General features: G+C 36.4%; 1 protein-coding gene across 1 annotated transcript in view; it reads left to right on the top strand.

The window, feature by feature from the left end:
- LOC123234247 (cilia- and flagella-associated protein 43-like) overlaps positions 1-19986 on the top strand; it is a 178095-nt gene that overhangs the window by 100229 nt on the left and 57880 nt on the right. Inside the window, exon 17 of the mRNA XM_044660174.1 lies at positions 12335-12488. Coding sequence (XP_044516109.1) covers positions 12335-12488 — 154 coding nt within the window. The remainder of the gene's footprint in view (positions 1-12334; positions 12489-19986) is intronic.

The following is a 19986-nucleotide window of genomic DNA, read 5'->3' as shown; positions in this document are numbered from 1 at the left end:
TGTAGCCAACAAGCAATTCCACTAGATTTTACATGTATCATTGATCAAGACCTATTTTCATATTATTAATATTTGCAATATTGTTTTTCTTCTGTGTTTCTACTCCCACAGTTCTTTATCTGAGTATGGATAGCGATCTTTCTCCTAAGTTCCTCAGAATTGTCCTAGATCATTGTATTGCTGCTAGTAGAGAAGTCCATTGCATTCAACTGTGCCACAGTGTATCAGTCTCTGTATACAACATTCTCCTGGTTCTGCTCTTTTTACTCTGCAACAATTCCTAGAGGTCTTTCCAGTCCACATGGAATTCCTTCAGTTCATTATTCCTTTCAGCACAATAGTATTTCATCACCAACAGGTATCACAACATGTTCAGCCATTCCCCAGTCAAAGGGCATCCCCTCATTTTCCAATTTTTTTGCTGTCACAAAGAGTGCAGCTATATATTTTTGTACATATATTTTGCCCTATTATCTCTTTGGGATACAAACCTAGCAGTGGTATGGCTGGATCAAAGGACAGGCAGTCTTTCAAATCCCTTTGGGTATAATTCTAAATTGCCTTCCAGAATGGTTGGATCAATTTACAGCTCTACCAGTAATGCATTAGTGTCTCAATTTTGCCACATCCCCTCCAATATTTACTTATTTCCTTTGCTGTCACATTAGCCAATCTGCTAGGTGTGAGGTGGTACCTCAGAGTTATTCATATTTGCATTTCTCTAGTTATAAGAAGTGTGCTCTTAGATGTGCTTATTGATAGTTTTGATTTCTATATCTGAAAAATTCCTATTCATGTCCCTTGCCCATTTATCATTTGGGGTATGGCTTGATTTTTTGTACAATTGATTTAACTCATTGCAAATTTGAGTAATTAGACCTTTGTAAGAGATTTTTGTTATAAAAATTTTCCCCAATTTGTTGCTTTCCTTCTAATTTTGGTTGCATTGGTTTTGTTTGTATAAAACCTTTTTAATTTAATATAATCAAAATTATTCATTTTATATTTTGTAATTTTCTATCTCTTGCTTGGTTTAAAAATCTTTCATTTCCCACAGATCTGACAGGTATACTATTCTATGTTCACCTAATTTACTTATAGTTTTCTTCTTCATATTTAAGTCATTCACCCATTCTGAATTTATCTTGGTGTAGGGTGTGTGATATTGATCTAAACCTAATCTCTCCCATACCGTTTTCCAATTTTCCTAGCAGTTTTTGTCAAAAAGTGGGGTTTTGTCCCAAAAGGTAGGATCTTTGGGTTTATCATACACTAAGTTGCTAAGGTCATTTACCCCAAGTCTATTCCATTGATCCTCCCTTCTGTCTCTTAGCCAGTACCATATTGTTTTGATGACCACTGCTTTATAGTACAGTTTGAGATCTGGTACTGCTAGGTCCCCATCATTCACATTTTTTTTCATTAGTTCACTTCATAATCTTGATCTTTTGTTCTTACAAATGAACTTTGTTATATATTTTTTCTAATTCAGTAAAACATAAAAGGATTATTTAAAACAAGGTATTCAGTCATACAAGGAGTCATTCATTTTTTTAGCAGATCAACAAATATTTTCAAGTGTCTATTACATTTAAAATATGATGTTTGTCTCTAGACTTCTGTTTGTAATTGGTCCATTATTAAAATCAGTTTTCATTGTTCATCAATTGATACCATTTGATGATGTGGGAAGGGGAAGACATTCTGTGATCTAAATTTTGTTGTGAATATCCTCTACACTTGAGTCCCTTGCTCTTTTATTCTTTTACTGTCATGACTTTCCAAGCCCCAACCTTGTATAATAAGTAGTCACTCTTATGTCCTACAGTGCTTGAAGGCCAGGTATGTTCCATTTTCACCCCTCCCCAAGTGATCCCCTGAAGGGAGATTGGGAGAATCTAGTCTCTCTGCCATTGGCTCCAGCCCCTACTGTTGGTGTCTCCCCAATTTTAAGAGTCTCCTGAACCCCAATTCCATTTAACAGTCAGGTTTCTTTTCATATAAGAACAAACACGCAAACATCTTTCTAAAAAACTTGTCTGTGAGTAACAGAAGCATATTCACCTTGCATCATCTCAATCTCTAGGGACAGAATTAGGTAAACAGTTTAGCTCAGTTCCTAGCATCCTATCAAGTAAAATTCAAAATTCAAAAAAACCCTTGATCTTGAGTTCCAGGCACTCTGGCTTCTCAGGGCTTCCTTGGTGGGACGCCTGCAACATCTAGTCTAGAATTCTGCACCAAAGGTCACCATGACTTACATCAGGATGTGATGGAAATTCTGCCACCTATCCCTAAAATTGAAAGGGACAAACAGAACAAATGTCCAAATTTGATGACTGGGGCCAGAGGACCTAAAAGGGAAGAGGAAGAGAAGGTAGTTTTTCCTCTCACTCAGTTCAGTTCATGATATTCTTAAAAAGATGCATTTTGTTCTGGCATTTTAGCCAATCTAGAGGCTGTTTCCATTGATGTGGCAGAGGAAGACATAATATTTTCTTCCAAATGCTGGTCCTTGACCTTTCCGATGTTATGTTTGAAAATTAAGGTAAACTGAGAGACAATGGTCTGAACATAATCAATGTATTAGTCTAGGAGTAACCAAAAAATCGGACTAATAACCTCTCTCAACAACCAAAGACCCTGTGATAGGACTCCCTCTGTTACATGAAGAAGTAGATCTTCTCTTTGACAATAGTTTGGGGGAATTCAAAATTGCATAGGGGAAGACTATGATTAATTAAAGAGTAGAGAGTATCATGAGTGTGAAGACAACATAATTGGTTGGAATTTGGGAGAGACAGACTAACAACAATCCCCTCCTTCCCTTCTCTGACTAAGAAATGTTCATTGTTTGGATCCCCCTGCAAGGTTAGTGATAGTGAACCAGACTTGTTTGGATAACAAATAAGACATTTTTGAGGGACAGTTTGAAGGTGTAAAGATACCAGACCAGACTCCCTTGAGGAAAGAATAGAACAGTGATTAGCAGGAGAACTGAATTTCTAAACCTAGCTCATAGGTAATGAAACAAAGAAATGCGGCTTGAGCAATTATATAAAATGGGACAATAATAGATCCAATTATAAAATGATATAGAATCAACTTAATTTCTTCACTGATTTGTGTGCACCCCCCTTAAGTGATCTAGACATGAACAAAGTAAATTAAAGCCCTGTTACACTTGGATTACACCCACTGTCTAGTGCCTTCATTCCTATTCACATACTGCTAGATAAAACATGCTAACTGGCCCCCTACAAATTTAAGTTACATCATCTCAACTGGACTCTCACTGCAGCAGAATAATCCTTGTGTATTTCCAAACTGATTCACTATTACATTCATCATAGCAGTTGTTTTAAACTTTTTTATCCATCTTCAACTTTCCCATGATACTCTCTCACCTCCTTAATTGAAATCTTTGTCTCATACTTATTTTTTTTTAACTGAGGAACTCCAAGAGTTCCATTTCATCCCTGTCTCATCTCATATCACTAAATTTCTTCCTCTACTATTATTGCCTGTTTTTAAAACCTTTACCAATATTAGGTATCAGTTCCAAGGCAGAAGAGCTGTAAGGGTTAGGCAACGGGGGTTAAATGACTTCCTTAGGGTCACATGGCTAGGAAGTATGAGGTCAAATTTGAATCCAGGATCTCTACTGTCCAGGCCTGGCTCTCTAGCTACTGAGCCACCTAGCTGCCCCTACTATTGCCTTTTTCATCCTTATATTACATGAAGAAGTAGACCTTCTCAGTATAAACCCCTCTACCTTCCATTCAATCTGATCTTCAGCAGATTTCTTCTTCTGTCGTTACCGCTTTCTCATTCATCTTCAACCACTCACTGTCCACTTGCTGTTTCTCTGCTGCCTATAAAGATGCCTTTATCTCCCCAATTCTTAAAAAAACCATAACTTGATACAGTCACCTGACTGTTTGTCCTATTTCTCTCCTTCCTTTCATGACTTAATGTCCTTGAAAAGCCATTTATAGTCAGTGCTCTAACATTTCCCTACTCCCTCATGACACTTAACTCCTGATTCCATGCCTTTTCACATGCTTAGAGTGTTCTCCCTCTTCACCCCAAATTTTGGCTTCCTTCAAGAGTCAGCTCAAATCGCATCTTCTGTAAGAGAACTTTTCTGTCCTTTATCCCCTCCTTCACTCCCCAGTGTTGGTGCCTTTCCTGTAAGATTACCTCCTATTCAAACTGTCTTTAACTTCTATATACAGAGCTGTTTATATTTTTTATTCCTCTTTAGAATTCCTCTCTGAAGGCAAAGATCATGTTTTTGCTATTCTTGGAGCTTAGTTCAAGGTCTGGCACATAGGAATCACTTAAAATAGTCTTATTGACTGACTAGAAAACTCTACTGGTACTAAACTCCATTACAGTTGAACATGATTTATATGACTACTACAGACAACTTTTTTATGCCTCTATCTTTAACAATCCATGTAAAATATCCCAGATTTGACTTAGCTGTGGCAAGATAACATTGTTATGTAAATGGACAAATTGAATACATCAACCATATATATGTCAATTCATAGCTTATAATTATAACTATCATTAGAAATTTAGGCTAAAGTTACTTTAATAAAAAATCATGAATCCTCAGCCCATGATAACCCTTGCCTCATAGTTCTCTTCCACCAAAATGGTAACATTTTATAACATTGAAAGAATGACCATGACAAATATTTTTCTTTTGTTTACCTATTTCAGAAATAATCTAATTGTCCCTGAAGTTGTGGTCTTGGCACATTGTTTTGTTTTTTTTTTTTTTAACATTTTTTGTCATAGTAACATCTCTAAGACTGAAGTGCAATGGCTAGACAATGGGAGTTAAGTGACTTGCCCAGGACACACAGTTAGGAAGCATTTGAGGCTAAATGGGAACCCCCAGGACCTCCTGTCTCCAGGCTTGGCATTTTATTCACTAAGCTACCTAGCTGCCCTGGTTTGGGCACATTCTAAAGTCTTGAAAAATAAAATATGACTCAGTTTATTAAATATTTAAGTTATTTTTTACATTTCTTTGTATAGTAAAACCTTATTAATTTGGAATTTTCTAATTTGTAAGTTGGATTAATAGGAATGTGATTAAATATTAGATAAAAGCAAATTATTTTTAGATGAAACAAATTATAGTAACTAAGATTTTTGAGGGCATCCTTAATTTATAGGAGAACAAATTCTCTTCAAGCTCTTTTAAGCAGTCTCTATTACATGAGAAATCAGAAAAAATAATTTACTGTTTCTGACTAGAATTTTGCAAGCCCTTGCAGAGAACAAATCATAGCTCCTTCTTTAAGGAGCTTTTAGTTTGGTTAGAGAGATAGCAGTCATATTAGAGATAAGCACCAATCATAAAAAGAGATAAACTCCAAGGTTAATTTTTTAGTTTCAGCAGGAATTTTTTAGCAATTTATAACAAGGAAAATTTAGTGCAATTTATAGCTGTTAAGGAAAGTTTCATAAAGGAAATCAATATTAGATATAGAGTGCGGGAATCTGTCCCAGCAATCTAGTTATCTTGGGGGGATGGGACAATTGAGCGAGAATGAAGTGAGAAAAGCCAGAGACCCAGTAGGTTTGCAGTGGCTGATCTGAAGTGCCATCTGCTGATTTTAATTTTTATATCATTTTTCTCAAGATTACATCAATGTTGGCATGAATTCAATTCCCACCATACATCTTATCTTTGGAGACAATGTGTTAGGTGTGTTTGACATATCTCTTGGGCCACAGTGGTGAGAAAGTACAGGCTTTTTCATGGGATACAATTTCTCCATATTTCATTCATTGTTCTTTTATGTTAGCTTGCTGTACCAAATCAGGGAGGGGTGGGGGGAAACTTAAGAGACTATTCTGGCCTGTTTTTTGCAGGCACCTGTGTATGGGAATCTGAGTTAGAGTTTTAAAATCCTTAACATTAACTCATTATGTGCTGGTTTGTTGTGAAGTGGCTTCTAGGAGAATTTCTGTATGTAAGGGTGGGAATTTCCTAGGAGTTATAGGGGGCCTGTGGGGGACTCTGCCATTAGCCTTTATTGTTTTTCTGTGTTTCCCTGGGACTGAGTAAAGATACTGATTTCAATAGTTTCAGTAAAAGGGGATGCTAATGAGAAAAGAGTCACTTAGGGGAAACTGAGTGAAAAAACCATCCTTTTGGCACCTGATGGGCTCATTTCATAACTGGTGACGAGCTGTGCTAATGTCATGAGTTTGCCAGCTTCCTGCAATAGAGTTCTCCTTTAAAGAAGCAAGATGTAGATTTGGGATGGAGAAGGTAGGGCAATATGATGAACAAAGATATGGCAATGGAAAATTTTTAACTGAAGAGGAGTAGGTCGACTGAATTGAATGGTTTGTCAGTTCTATGACTAATCCAAGTGGTTCTTAATTAAAAGAAAAAAGGAACTACTATACTGAGAAAATAGAGAGCATGCAAAAGACCCTCTGTCATCAGTATGACTCTCAAAAAAAAAGATATTCCTTTAATTTGGATTAATTTAGAATCGTGTCACTGCTGAAGAGTAGCTGAAGCAGAACAACACTTTCAAAACCACCTAGAGTGATGCCTATATTAAAAAGGGTAATAAAAGTATTCTGTGGGTAAACTACAAAAAACAGCTTCAAGGTGGTAAAAATCAGGAGTAGAATATTTGTGGGTGATGGACTCACCTCTCTGCTTTTGGAAGAGATAGATAAATATTTCATTATGACTAAGAATGGAATATGATGACACTTTGGGCAAGCAGGAAAGGTGTGAAGCTTCTTAGAAGTTATAGCACTAGAAGGGGAGGGAAAGAGTATGAATCATGTAACCATGGAAAAACTACAGGGATGTTCCCCAACTACAGAATGGCGGAACAAAATGTGGTATAGTGAATACTAATTATACTATAAGGAATGACGGACACAGTGTTTTCAGAAAGAGCTGGAAAGACCTATATGAACTGATGCAGTGTGAAATAAGCAGAACCAGGAGAACATTTTATACAGTAACTGAAATGTCGTGGAACAATTAAATGTGATAGTCTTGGCTACGAACAGCAATACAATGATCTAGGACAGTGATGGGCAAACTATTCCCTGCTGGCCAGATCCAGGCCATAGTTTGCCCATAACTGCCTTAAGCAATTCCCTAATCACTACATCTGGATGTGGGGGTGTAGTGATTAGGGGATTGCTTAAAGCAGTGATGGGCAAACTGCAGCCTGGATCTGGCCCGAAGGGAATAGTTTGTCCATAACTGATCTAAGACAATTCTGAGGGACTTATGGAAAAGAATGCTATCTACTTCTAGAGAAAGAACTGTTGGAGTATAAATGTAGATGAAAACATATGATTTATCATTTGTTTATTTGGGTATATGATTTGAAGTTTTGATTTTATAAGATTATATTCACTTACAAAAATGAATAATATGGAAATGCTTTGCTTGATAATTTAAAAAACCTATTAAAAGAAGCAATGCATGAGGGCAGCTAGGTAGCTCAGTGTGTATTGAGAGCCATGTCTAAAGACAGGAAGTACTGGGTTCAAATCTTACCTCAGAAACTTCTTAGCTTGTGTGACTTTGTACAAGTCACTTAACTTCCATTGCCTAGCCCATACCTCTCTTCTGCCTTGGAACTAAGACACAGTATTGATTCTAAGACAGAAGGTACAGTTCTAATTTAAAAAGAAGAAGAAGCAATGCACTACATGGGCTGAGGGCAATGACATGATCGACTCTGCCTTGGATAGAAAGTGATCAAATTATATTGTCCAGAGAGAAACTGTAAGAATGCCCCAGTTAATGTTTTGAGAGATAGAAGCCTCCGTCTTTCACTCTTAGTTGTTTGAGAAGCTTTAATAGCCCTCTCTGAACTCATGGATCCCAGTGAAGCTGTTGTCATTATACTGTAGAGCATTTCAGTGGGGCCATTATCCTTCCTTGATTCTCTCCTAAGTCTGGAAGTTCTACTCACCTGGTAGCCAGCTGCCATTCTCAGAACTCCATCATGGTTATTATTCATAGCAATTAGGTTAATCTGTACCAAGGCATCTTTCCTGTGGTGTTTAGAGTCTGTCCATGAGTCATAGGCTGAAGATGCAGATTTGGAGGTTAATTTTGGCTTGGAAGTTGACAAAGCACATGGCTTCTTCAAGAAAAATGACGTGGTCTTTGTATTAATAGTTTGGCATCCCCATCTAGGCTTCAACAACATTCATGTGCTGCTAGTTACATAAAAGGGCACTTGGAGACATATACCTCCTGTACAGCTCCAATAGCATTCTCTTCCTGCCCCTATTGCATTCAGTAGCTTATGATGTTGTCCATTCATAGTTATTAATGGCTTTAGACTACTAAAACATTAGAAAAGAAATATTCAGTTCTTTTTTTTTTGAACCCTTACCTTCTGTCTTGGAGTTTAATACTGTGTATTGGCTCCAAAGTAGAAGAGTAGTAAGGGTAGAAAATGGGGGTTAAGTGACTTGCCCAGGGTCACACAGAAAGGAAGTGTCTGAGTCCAGATTTGAACCTAGGACCTCCTTTCTCTAGCCCTGGCTCTCAATCCACTGAGCCACCCAGCTGCCCCTGAAATATTCAATTCTTTTTTTTTTAAACCCTTGTACTTCGGTGCATTGTCTCATAGGTGGAAGATTGGTAAGGGTGGGCAATGGGGGTCAAGTGACTTGCCCAGGGTCACACAGCTGGGAAGTGTCTGAGGCCGGGTTTGAACCTAGGACCTCCTGTCTCTAGGCCTGACTCTCACTCCACTGAGCTACCCAGCTGCTTCAATTCTTAAAGAACTTTATTTCAGAACTTTCTCTCCTTTCCATTTTGAAATATTGATATTAGATTAGCATACTTTTAGTGGTATATAAAGGTAGAGCAGCCATGGCTTTGCTTTGGGATCCAGTACCCCCTTGGTATCCTTTGTTGAATCATCCCTTATATTAGAGATTATTTTGATTGAATAATAGCTGGTGTTTTGAAAACCAAACTATTATTAATAAGCTGTTATGGGTAAATTAAATTGGTTATGGACTCAACTATAATGACCGTATTAAAACTTGTATTGCCAAACATTATGAATAAAATTGATCTGACTGCATTGGTATTGAGTATTGATAACTTTGATTGCCCAGCTGTATTGATAAATTAAACTGTCACGGTTAACTACTTGGTTGATGGAAAGCAGGAAGCCAACTGTAATAATCACTATAACTGTCAAAGGTTAACCTATTGTAGATGGTAGATGAAAGGTCTGATGCAGTTTGATCCAACTAATCTATTATTTATCTCTATGAAGTAGAGGTAGGGACAGGAGGAGACAGGATATAGGAACAGGACAGGAATCTCTTACTGCTTCTTGTTCACCGAGGTGAACCTGTATGGATCTATTCTCCTTGTCTAAATATTTAGCTTCTATCTTAATAAGCTATGCTAAAAGATGAACTTCAAATATATAATAAACCTAAAGTAACTTATAGTAATTGTAAAATCTTGAGAGAGAAGCTTTCTTCTCTCTTCAGAAATCAGGCAAAGAAGCAGGTCTTCTCACAGTGTCTTCTTATCTCAGCTCCACATCAAACTCTGTCACAGAACTGCTCTTCAGCACCCCGTGTGGCTCAAAGGGGTAAAGCACCCAGTAAACTCTTTTTCTCTGTTAAGTAGATATTTCACTCTCAAATAAAAAGTATCAAAGTAATTAAAATCTTCTTCAGCTGTCAGAGAAATATCCAGCCACCTGCTCTCCAGAGGAAGTCCAAGAGAACCAGCCTCTAGCCCTTTCAATGGACTCTCATTTATGCTAGCTTCTTAAAGAGCCCACAGCAAACTTTGTCTGTCTCCTTCTTAAAGGGGACAGCATAAAAATGAACAAAAACCCTTTCTCTGATCTTAAATCTGTTCTTAATGCAACTAAATAAATTCCTATCACAACAAGATAAAGGTAACATGTCAATATTGGGCTTCAAATTTATTTAGACAGTCTTATACACAAAGTAGACAATAGCTTAGATTCCTTCAAGTACAAATTTACATCTATGAGTCCCTACATCATTCTAATCAGAGAAACTACTCTCCCTTTTGCAGTTCCCATCATGTAAAGGAAAATGTCTTGGTCTTACACACTAAATTAAAATAAAATGAAAACTAGATTTAGAAGCTAAAAGGCAATGAATTTTGGTGAATAATGAGAGATTTAGCAATAGTCTCTGTGGGTAAGGCATTCCTCCCTTGAAGAGAAAGAGGCTTCTAGTTGTAAGCTACTTTTTTTCCAGTCAGGGATCCTGAGATCAAAAGGGAATTCTATCTTGAATATCCTGAAATATCCAGGTCTTAATATACTCCTTGTCATATCCAATCCTCAGCCTTTCACATTGTGAGTAGCCTTGTTTCTCCAAGACTTGCTTTGCTATTCTAGGATAAGTCCATACTTCTTGTGCTATATCTGGCCATAAAGTACATTATTTTTGATGAACAAAGGCTAAGGAAAAAAAGAAACAAAGCTAGAATTTGCTTAAGATAATTAAAAAATTGTTCAACAAAATGAACAAACCAAAGAAGAGTTCCAAAACAGTGAAAAAATATTATATGAACTAAAAGAAAACAAGTTAAAATTGCCATAAAATATACCAGAACAAACTATTGCATCAGAAACAAGGCTAGAATTTGTAAAAAATAGAAAATGGATAAAAATATGCTAACGGAATTGAATATGATAAAAAAAAGGTTAAGTGATAATAAGAACACTATTGTAAAATTAATGCTACTAAAAACAAGAGAATGACAGAACTCAACTATTTAAAATATTTTGTAGAATATAAAATAAATCCAGTGAATTCAATGAAAATAGAAGCAGAAGGCCAAATATGGAAAACTGCTTAATCAAAAGTGGATCATGAATTTAGAAATAGAAGGCGCCTTAGAGATCATCTAGTCCAATACCTCATTTTACAAATGAGGAAACTGAGGCTTAGGAAAAATGAAGTCATTTTTCAAGGCCACACAGAGAACAAATTTGAATCCAGGTCCTCTGAGTAAAATCTAGTGCACTCAGTCAGAGGTTGAGTTCAGACCCATTTATATATTCCATAATTTATTTAATGACAATGGGCAAAGAGAGTTTAAAAGTGTAAAATAAAATATTAGTGGAATTATGGAGAAGCAACCCTTCTGTTGGTGAACTTTTAAGAAAATAATACAGAATCATATAATAAGTTCTACAAACTATTCATTCCCTTTGAATAAATTCATTATTAGGAATGTTCATGTTGACACGAAAAAAGACTTATCTAGACAAAAATATTAAATGTAGTTTTATTTGTTTGGCAAAAGGCTGAAAAAAACACATTTGTGCAATGATTGTGAAATGGTTGAACATACTGTAAATTATGAATGTAATGAAATATTAATGCAGTATAAGAAATGACAAATATAAAGAACCCTAAGAAATATTAGACGATATAAAATGATAAAGTAAAGGGAGCATAACTATAATAACATGCAAATACTATAATTATGTAAAAATGATAGCAATTAAATATAAAAACGTGAAAGTAAAAGAAAAAATATTTTGTTTTGTTAGTGTAAAGATTAATATTTTTTAAAAGTTATACATAATGGTTTACAATTTATGTTGATCCTTCATTTTCAAAGAAGACCAGTGACACCACCAATTTTGACTTGCATGTGAACTGAATTTAAGTGAGGCAGAGTATCAGCTTCACTCTCTCAGTCATCAAACTCCAAAGTCAAGACAAAAATCAGGACAACTGGCAATGGCCCAGAATTCAGTGGCTGCCCAAGGTATCTTCAATGTCTGACCAAGCTCTAGGCACTCCACAAGCACCTGCTTCAGTTGCCTTCATGGCCATTGGAACAAATTATTCTCTACTCATTCTGCCAGGGGAAGTTTTCACATGCTTAGAGTAGATATCCTCTTAATGTACTGACAGTTTGAGACCCAATTAACCTCAAACTGGTTTTCTCCCATCTTCTGAGATGGTTTTACTGAGGTAGGGGCTGCTATGCATACCATAGCTTCTTGGAGCCACAGGTGAGAGTTGGGTGAAAGATAGATACCAAAGGTAGATGAGCAGCCCTGAAAAAGGCTTGGCAAGCCTTCTTCCCAAAGGTGCTAGTCCTCACTGCACACTGCACACACCCTACAATTTATGTAAAAAAAAATGTAGTTATCTATATATTTTAATTCATTAGGAAATGATTGTCTATTCAAGTGAAGGTATATAAAAAGGTAAAAAGTACTTTTGGCATTATTTTGTAATTCTCTTATGTGTTGATTCTTATTGTTTCACTCAACAGGAAGCTAACAGTTCCTCTTGTTCGAGAAGCTGTTGGACATTTTAACTCCCTAATAAACTTTCTGAAGAGCATCATTGCAAAGGAAAAATTATTCTTATCAGACATGAGAGAGAGAGAGTTGGTTTTGGATTCAGTCTCTGAACAATCAGTTGAGGTACTATACAAATTTTTAAAGAATTCTACAATAATCTGCTTTTAGTTGTATTATTCAAGTAACTATAACTTTGAGTTTCCTTTTAAGCAGTATTAACCTTCTGTGCAATGATTCATTCAGTCATTCCTTGTGTTTGAAGAGAAATTATTGCTAAATTTTCTCATACCCATAAGAAAAAGCTAAATCTGAACTCATTTAAATTATAGTACAAAGAAATGTTGGGCTTGGAGCTCAGAAAAAATTTCAAAATGATGAAAAATTATGTTAATATGAGACTTAACATACTATGGTTCTCCATACACATTATACATAATATACTAAGCTTCTCCACAACTTTATGTTACATATATTATTTTGAGAGAATAAGGCTAGAAGCCCAAAAATAATAGAACTGAAAGTATAACTTCTAATTGTTATATGAACGTATATTTTGCATGACAGTGGTATTAAGCAATGTTTTAAAATTGAGACTTACTCTTCTACTTGAGAATTGAGGCCATCATTTACATAATTCAGACTAGAAGGCAATCATGGAGGTGACCATCATTAAAAGAATATGTTACATATCTCAGTGCATGTAGTATTATGAAATTGACTCTTATTATATGTATATTCTTGGTAAAGTTATAAAATGCCTGGACCTCAGTTTTCTCATCTATAAAATGAGAAGGACTCTCTAAGGTCTCTTCCAGCTTGCAATCTATGATCTGATTTTATTCTGAGTTGAACATAAACATTAAACTGTCTTTTATGAGTCTATCATCTGAAATTAAAGCCATAATTAAGGTAAATTACTAAGAACATATAAATAAGTTCATGCTATATATAAGAAAGCTTTAAAATATCATATAATATATTCAAGTCACTGTGCTAATCTTTGGGAAGATAAGTAATGAGTAAAAAGAGTCCCTTCCCTTAAGGTGCTTATATTCTAATTGGGGAGATAGCATATATATATATAAATAGGTTTATACAAAATACACACACATCAGACACAAAGTGGCTTTAGAGAGAAAGATGCTAGCACTTGGAGGGAAGAAGAAAGAACCCTTTAGATAATGATATTTTAATTGAATCTTGAAGAAAGCCAGAGATTCTAAGAGACATTAAATGAAAAGAGCGTTTCAGGCACAGGGGATAGTCAGTTCAAAGGCATGGAAATGGAAGATGGAGCACTGTGTGTGTAGGAAAAACAGTAAGTAAGCCATTGTAGCTAGACCAAAGAGTGCATGGATGGAAAATAATGTGTAAAAAGAATAGAAAGATAGGATGAAGCTAGGTTATGAAGAGCTTTAAATACCAAACTGGGATTATGTTTAATCCTAGAAATAGCCTCTTGAGTTTACTGAGTGAGGAAATGGCATGATCAAACCTATGCTAAACCACTTTGACAGCTGTATGGAGAATTGATTAGAAAAGGAAGAAAAAGGAGGTAGGGAGACCAATTAGGAGATGAGTGCCGTAATCTAAGTAAAAGGTGATGTGTACTAGCTGTACTAGACTGATAACTGTGTGAGTAGAGGGTAATGAAGGTATAAAAGAGGTATTGTAGAAATAAGTTGGAATTGATTAGATGTGTTAATTGACTGAACGTGAAGAGTAAAGGATGAAATGGTGGTTGGGAATCTTAAGTAACTAAGAAAATGGTGGTGCATTCAACATTAATGAGAGAGTTTAGAAGACCAGTGGGTTTGGTAGGAAAATCATGAGTTCTGCTTTGCACATGTTGAGTTTGAGATGTCCATGAGCCACTTGATTTGAAAAGGCCAATAGTGTAGTATACAGAATTTGGGGTTATAGTTTTTTCTAGCTTTGGCTGAGTTCCAAAAAGCTGTTAGAGGTTTTAGAATCTTGAGGAGAGGCAGTTGACTGGATCTTCCGTGGAGGGAGGTAGTCAATGAGCAAGCTCTTGGATTTTCTAGCTTCAATATTGAAATTTAGCATAGCATTAATATATTTACTTAAGAAATTATTATTTTAAATAGACCCTTTATATCTTCCTTTCCTAATACCACCCTGACTTCCCTCCCTTACCTTAGTGGCTGTGGAGTTTATAAGGAGAGAAATTAGAGAGGAGTTAAATCTGTGAAGAGTTATCTAATTGACAGCATTATTTATAATTTAATCAAACCATCATTTATTTTCTTTAGATAGCATTTTGTAAAACTGAATAAGGCAGGTCCTTACTCAGATCCCATCTTTACTTCCCTTCCCACACCTGAGGTTCCTGAGATAACTGATAGGGCTTTCCTTTAACCCACCTTCCTAACAAACATTCAATAGTTCTATTTAGTGTAATTTGTCTGTTAGTTAACAAGAGGGAAGAAGAGGGAAAGAGAAACATACTCTGGGTTTAGAGGGAAGCTGGGCATCCATCTTGAAGGAAGGTGTTACTTCAAAATAGGTCCCTTCCTGTGAAATTAACTAAAGCCTGTTTGTTAATTTCAATCTAGTCTATTTCCCTCAGCTTGTGTTTGAGTCTAAGTCCCAGTCTGTAAGCCTGCTGTGTTAGCCTGTTTAGTTTAACTTCTTTCTCCCAAGAAGATTTCTGTTTCCCTTCTGTGTTATACTCCTGACTTCAGTCCTATTATACCCTGAATCTCCTTTAATCCCAGCCTACCTGTAGCTTAATTTATCCATTTACCAAGTCTCCAACATCCTCCTTTCAATTCCTTATCCCAAACACCTTTCCTCAAATTACCACCATAACATCTGGCAAGCCAAGTCATACGAAACCTATCTTCTGAAAAATAGAAAAAGAAAATGAATTGCACAAGATTGATTTTTATATTAAGCAGTCTGTCGCTGCTTATATGGTCTTTTATGCAGGGAATGTGTGCATTTTGGCTAGTAAAAGTACCAAACATGATACAGCAATTAATAGAAATCTACGACTATTATAAATGGTTTGCATTTACTTTAGCTGAATGCATATGCTTCATTCCAACAGCAATAGCAATTGTTCTGGCTCTATGGCATTTTTTGACAATTTTAAAAGCGGTCATGACTCATCTGTTTAACTATTATGAAGCATCTGATTCAAAACAAGAAAATGATAACAAGGAACTAGTTGAGAACATAAAACTACTGTTCCAAGTGTTGAGGCAATTATGTAAAGGGAATGAACTCGACAAACATATCATCTTACAACTGGAAATCATAGAATCAAAATTTTTTGGAAAAAAGGAAACAGAGAAAGTTCAACCAATACAGAATGCAGTGGTTTCTGTCCTACCAATAGTAGACAGGACTATTGTCCAACCTGGAGAGGGGGTGGTGCATGTCAAAACGTACAAGGCATTCACTCCTAGTGATATGGAGGTTTTAAAACGCCATTTTCCCAGATTCTACGAAAAGCCTTACAAAAGTTTAAAAGAATTAAAACAGGTGTTCACACTTTTTAACCCTAGTTTCAATGATGTCGAATTTCTTTTGGGAGAATTTTACACTCCCTTGGAAAAGGAAAAATTCTTGACCGAAACTAGAACGAACCCCAATTTAGAATCATGGCCATTAGTACATCAAGATCTAGATTTCACTCAACACGCCAACATGAGGTACTTGTTAAGATGCAGGGCTGATCTTATCGAAGCAATGAGAAATTTTGCAAAAAGGCCAAATGCATGGCAAAAATTTGAGAAACTGAGGCAAGGGGAAGAAGAGCACCCGAGCAGTTTTCTAGACAGAGTTATTGAAGCTGCTGAAACGATATTAGGACTTAGAGATACTCATTCCCAAGATACGATCGATCATATAAGGAGACAATTTGTAAAGGGAACCTCAATCCCGATACAAAATTACTTCAGGCAAAGTTGTCCACAGTGGGAATCATTACCACTGGAAGATATTAGGAATCATGCAGCATATATACATGATTCCAAACAGAAAGAAGTGAGAATGGCTAGGCAATCTGACAGTGAGAAAGATGAGATCATAGCAGACTTGAAGAGGCAATTGAAGCAGTCAAAACGGGAGAAAGAAATCGAAGAGGTGAAGAATTTTGCTCTTCAAACGAGTAGAAACCAGTTTAGACAACCTGCCAACAATACCCCAAAATCAAAATCAGCACCCAGATGCTACTTGTGTGGGAAGATCGGGCACATGATTCGTTTTTGTAGATATAAGCAACAAATTGATTTTTCAAAACCCAATAATCAAAGAGATAATAGAAAAACATTTTATAATTTAAAGTGGGCTAGAAATAAGGAATCAAATACATATAATCAAGAAAAACATACGGATATTTGCTGTAATCATATGTGCAAAAAGTACAGTCAAACACCTTCGTTAGATGAAATGGAGAAATATATACAAATGGGCACAAAACCGAAAAAATCATTATGAATCGAGATTTCTAATTTAAAACCTATTAATCAGTGTAATTTGGGTGTGGCAGAGTCTAAGAGAATGGAGGGAAGCAAAATGAGAAATCGAGGCAAAATAGAAAAGGTGTCTAAAGTAATCTACACAGAGGATACACATAGGTCTGTGGTAGATAATGAGCAATGGGAAGACATAATGCAAATGCGCAAAGAAATCTTTGGCATTAAGGAGGATGATTATGTAAGGGATCAGCTTTCTCATTCCATATCACACACATTGGGTGGGAAGCATGAATCAAACCATTGCAAAGAATCACATCAAGAAAATTTGCAAACGAGTTTAAAATTAGATGCAACAGTTCTTTCCCATGCAATTGCTTTAGACACAAGGTCACAGTTAGAGGTTAAAGAGCAAAAAAGTCTAGAAGTTGGCAAGAACTTGATTTTAAAGAAACAACCCACTGATTTAAAAGATGATAGCAGCTGTGTAGGAAAGTCAAAATCCACCTTTCTCAACCCCTTAGCTACAGAATTTCATCCTAAACTTTGGGGAAGAGATAGGGAACAGTTGCCTTCTTCTACAATCAGTGTGGCCGAACATAACATCGAGACTGTTACTGTGATTGATAAAAATAAAAGTCTAATGTCAGTCACAAAAACAGTAGGGCAAAATAGGGAACAACGTTCAGCTTATGAATCAGTAATTGAACCTGAAGTGTTGAAGGGAACACAATCTAACTATCATACAATCCCGGAGACTACTGAAGGAAAGATTGCTGATTTGAGACTTGACAATTCTTTAAAGAGCAGAGTGGAAGATAGAACAAATCAAACTTCCATTTCTGAAACCCTTAATAAAAGCCAACATGGAATTTGCAATAGTAACAATGACTTACAAGCTCTCAATGAGAGTATACTCTTTAAGCCTGCTTTCTGTAATCCTGATTCTAAACTGAACTTGCCTAATGGTGCTATAGGAAGTTTGGGTTTAGAAACAAAAGACCATACGCAACAAAGAATCAATGACAAGTGTACACAGAATACTGAGGATTCTTTATTACCCTTAGTGCCAGTAAAGTCCAATGATAGTGGAGAACCCTTAGTTACTTTAGAAATTGGGGGAGAACAATATCAGGGATTACTGGACACGGGGGCAACTTGTTCCGTACTAACAGAGTTTGAGATATCCATGAGCCACTTGATTTGAAAAGGCCAATAGGTAGTTGGATCTAAGGAGAGAAAGTAGGACTAAATATTTAGATCAGGGAGTTATCTATACAACAATTATAATTAGTCTAATAGAAGCTGATAAGGTCACCAAGTTAGTGTATAGAAAGAAAAAGAAAAGAAGTTTCAGGGTAGCTCCCTGGGATATAGCTTCAATTAGTGGATATAAAATGGCTAAATATCAGTAAAATAGGCTGAAATGGAGGGGTAAGATAAGTAGGTGGAGAATCAAGATAAAGCAATGTCTCAAAATACCCAGAGAGGAGAGATCATCCAATAGATAGTTAATAGTGTCAGATGCTACAGAGAGGTTAAGAAGGAATAGGCCTGAAAAAAGGACACTAGATTTAGTTGTGACACTGGATTTACTCTGGAAAGAGCAATTTTAGTTGAATGAGGTCAAAAGTCAGATTATGGAGAGTTTAGACATGCTGACTGTGGACACCTTTTTCAAAAAGTTTATCTTAGAGTAGAAGAATAGAATGATAGAAGAGATAGTAGGAATCATGAGTTTTGTTTTTTAAGATCAGGCAGACTTTGGCATGTTTGTAGACACTGGGGAAGGAATCATTAGAGAGAGACTGAAGATACCAAAAACTGGAGAATGATACTATGGATAAGTACCTTTGGGAAGGCAGGAGGGGATAGGATCAAAGTGATATGGAAGGGGGCAGCTGGGTAGCTCAGTGGATTGAGAGCCAAGCCTAGAGACGGGAGGTCCTAGGTTCAAATCTGGCCTCAGACACTTCCCAGCTGCGTGACCCTGGGCAAGTCACTTGACCCCCATTGCCTACCCTTACCACTCTTCCACCTATAAGTCAATACACAGAAGTTAAGGGTTTAAAATAATAATAAAAAAAAGTGATATGGAAGAAGATTGGCCTTACAAGAAAAGCAACCTCTTCAAGAGACTAGAATGACAGAGGAGAGAATGTGTGATGCTATCAGACAGATCTGAGAAGAGGAGGAGGGGACAAAAGAGTCTAAAGCAAGAGTCTTTAATTTGTTCAGTGAAGATTGAAGTCCTTCATTGAGATGATGGGGATGCCATGGAGGGTATGAGGAAAGAGAAGGTTTAGAATAGCTGCTATGTTTAATGGGATGGAGACTCAACCAGAGAGGAATAGGGTAGCTTGCTGTAGTAACATCCTATTAAGATTAAACAACAAATTCATAGTGTACCCAATGAGCATGATTTTGTAACTTTTCAGTTCCATTCAGTGTCATGTGGATAACAGTAGAGGAGGCAAGTGATGAGAGTAACAAAGTATTCAAGAAAGGTAGGATAGACCTAGGTTACAAAAAGCCTTAAATGCCAAGCTGAGGTTAATCCTAGATATAGCCCCTCAAGTTTACTGAGTTGAGAAGGGGCATAATCAGACATGTTAGCATCTGTGTGCTAACATTTCAAAACAGATTTGAAAGGAAAGAAAAAAGTGGTAGAGAGACCAATAAGAAAGATGATGATTGCAGTTATCTAAGTGAAAGGTGAAGAAGGCCTGAAGTAGAGTGGAGGGTAGGGAAAGTATATGAGTGATATCGTGGAGATAGAAACAAGGTGACTGAGAATGAGGAGGAAAGGATGACATGATGATGTGGAACGGAATCCTTTCACCAAGGAGTTGAGATTAGGAGGGGTAAAGGCCTAGTAAAGTACTAAGAGATAGAAGTCACAGTGAGGACAAAGAAGCAGTTTAGGATTATTTAGCCATAAGGAAAGATGGAATTATAAGATATAAAGATTATAATAGGATAAAGGAATTTTGGATATTTTGAGCATGAAAGTGGAATGTTTGTGGGTGACAGCAAGATGATCATTCCTATGTGTAGCTGAGGTAGATTGTTGGAAGAAGTCATGGGAAATCAAGCAGTCTGAGGAGTTTGGAAAGTAGGATTTTTGAGAGAATATCAACATGTATATTGAAGTTTCCTCATTATGAGATTAGGAG

Source organism: Gracilinanus agilis, chromosome 2 (assembly GCF_016433145.1).
Source record: "Gracilinanus agilis isolate LMUSP501 chromosome 2, AgileGrace, whole genome shotgun sequence".
NCBI classification, from domain to species: domain Eukaryota; kingdom Metazoa; phylum Chordata; class Mammalia; order Didelphimorphia; family Didelphidae; genus Gracilinanus; species Gracilinanus agilis.
This window is presented reverse-complemented; position numbering and strand designations above follow the sequence as displayed.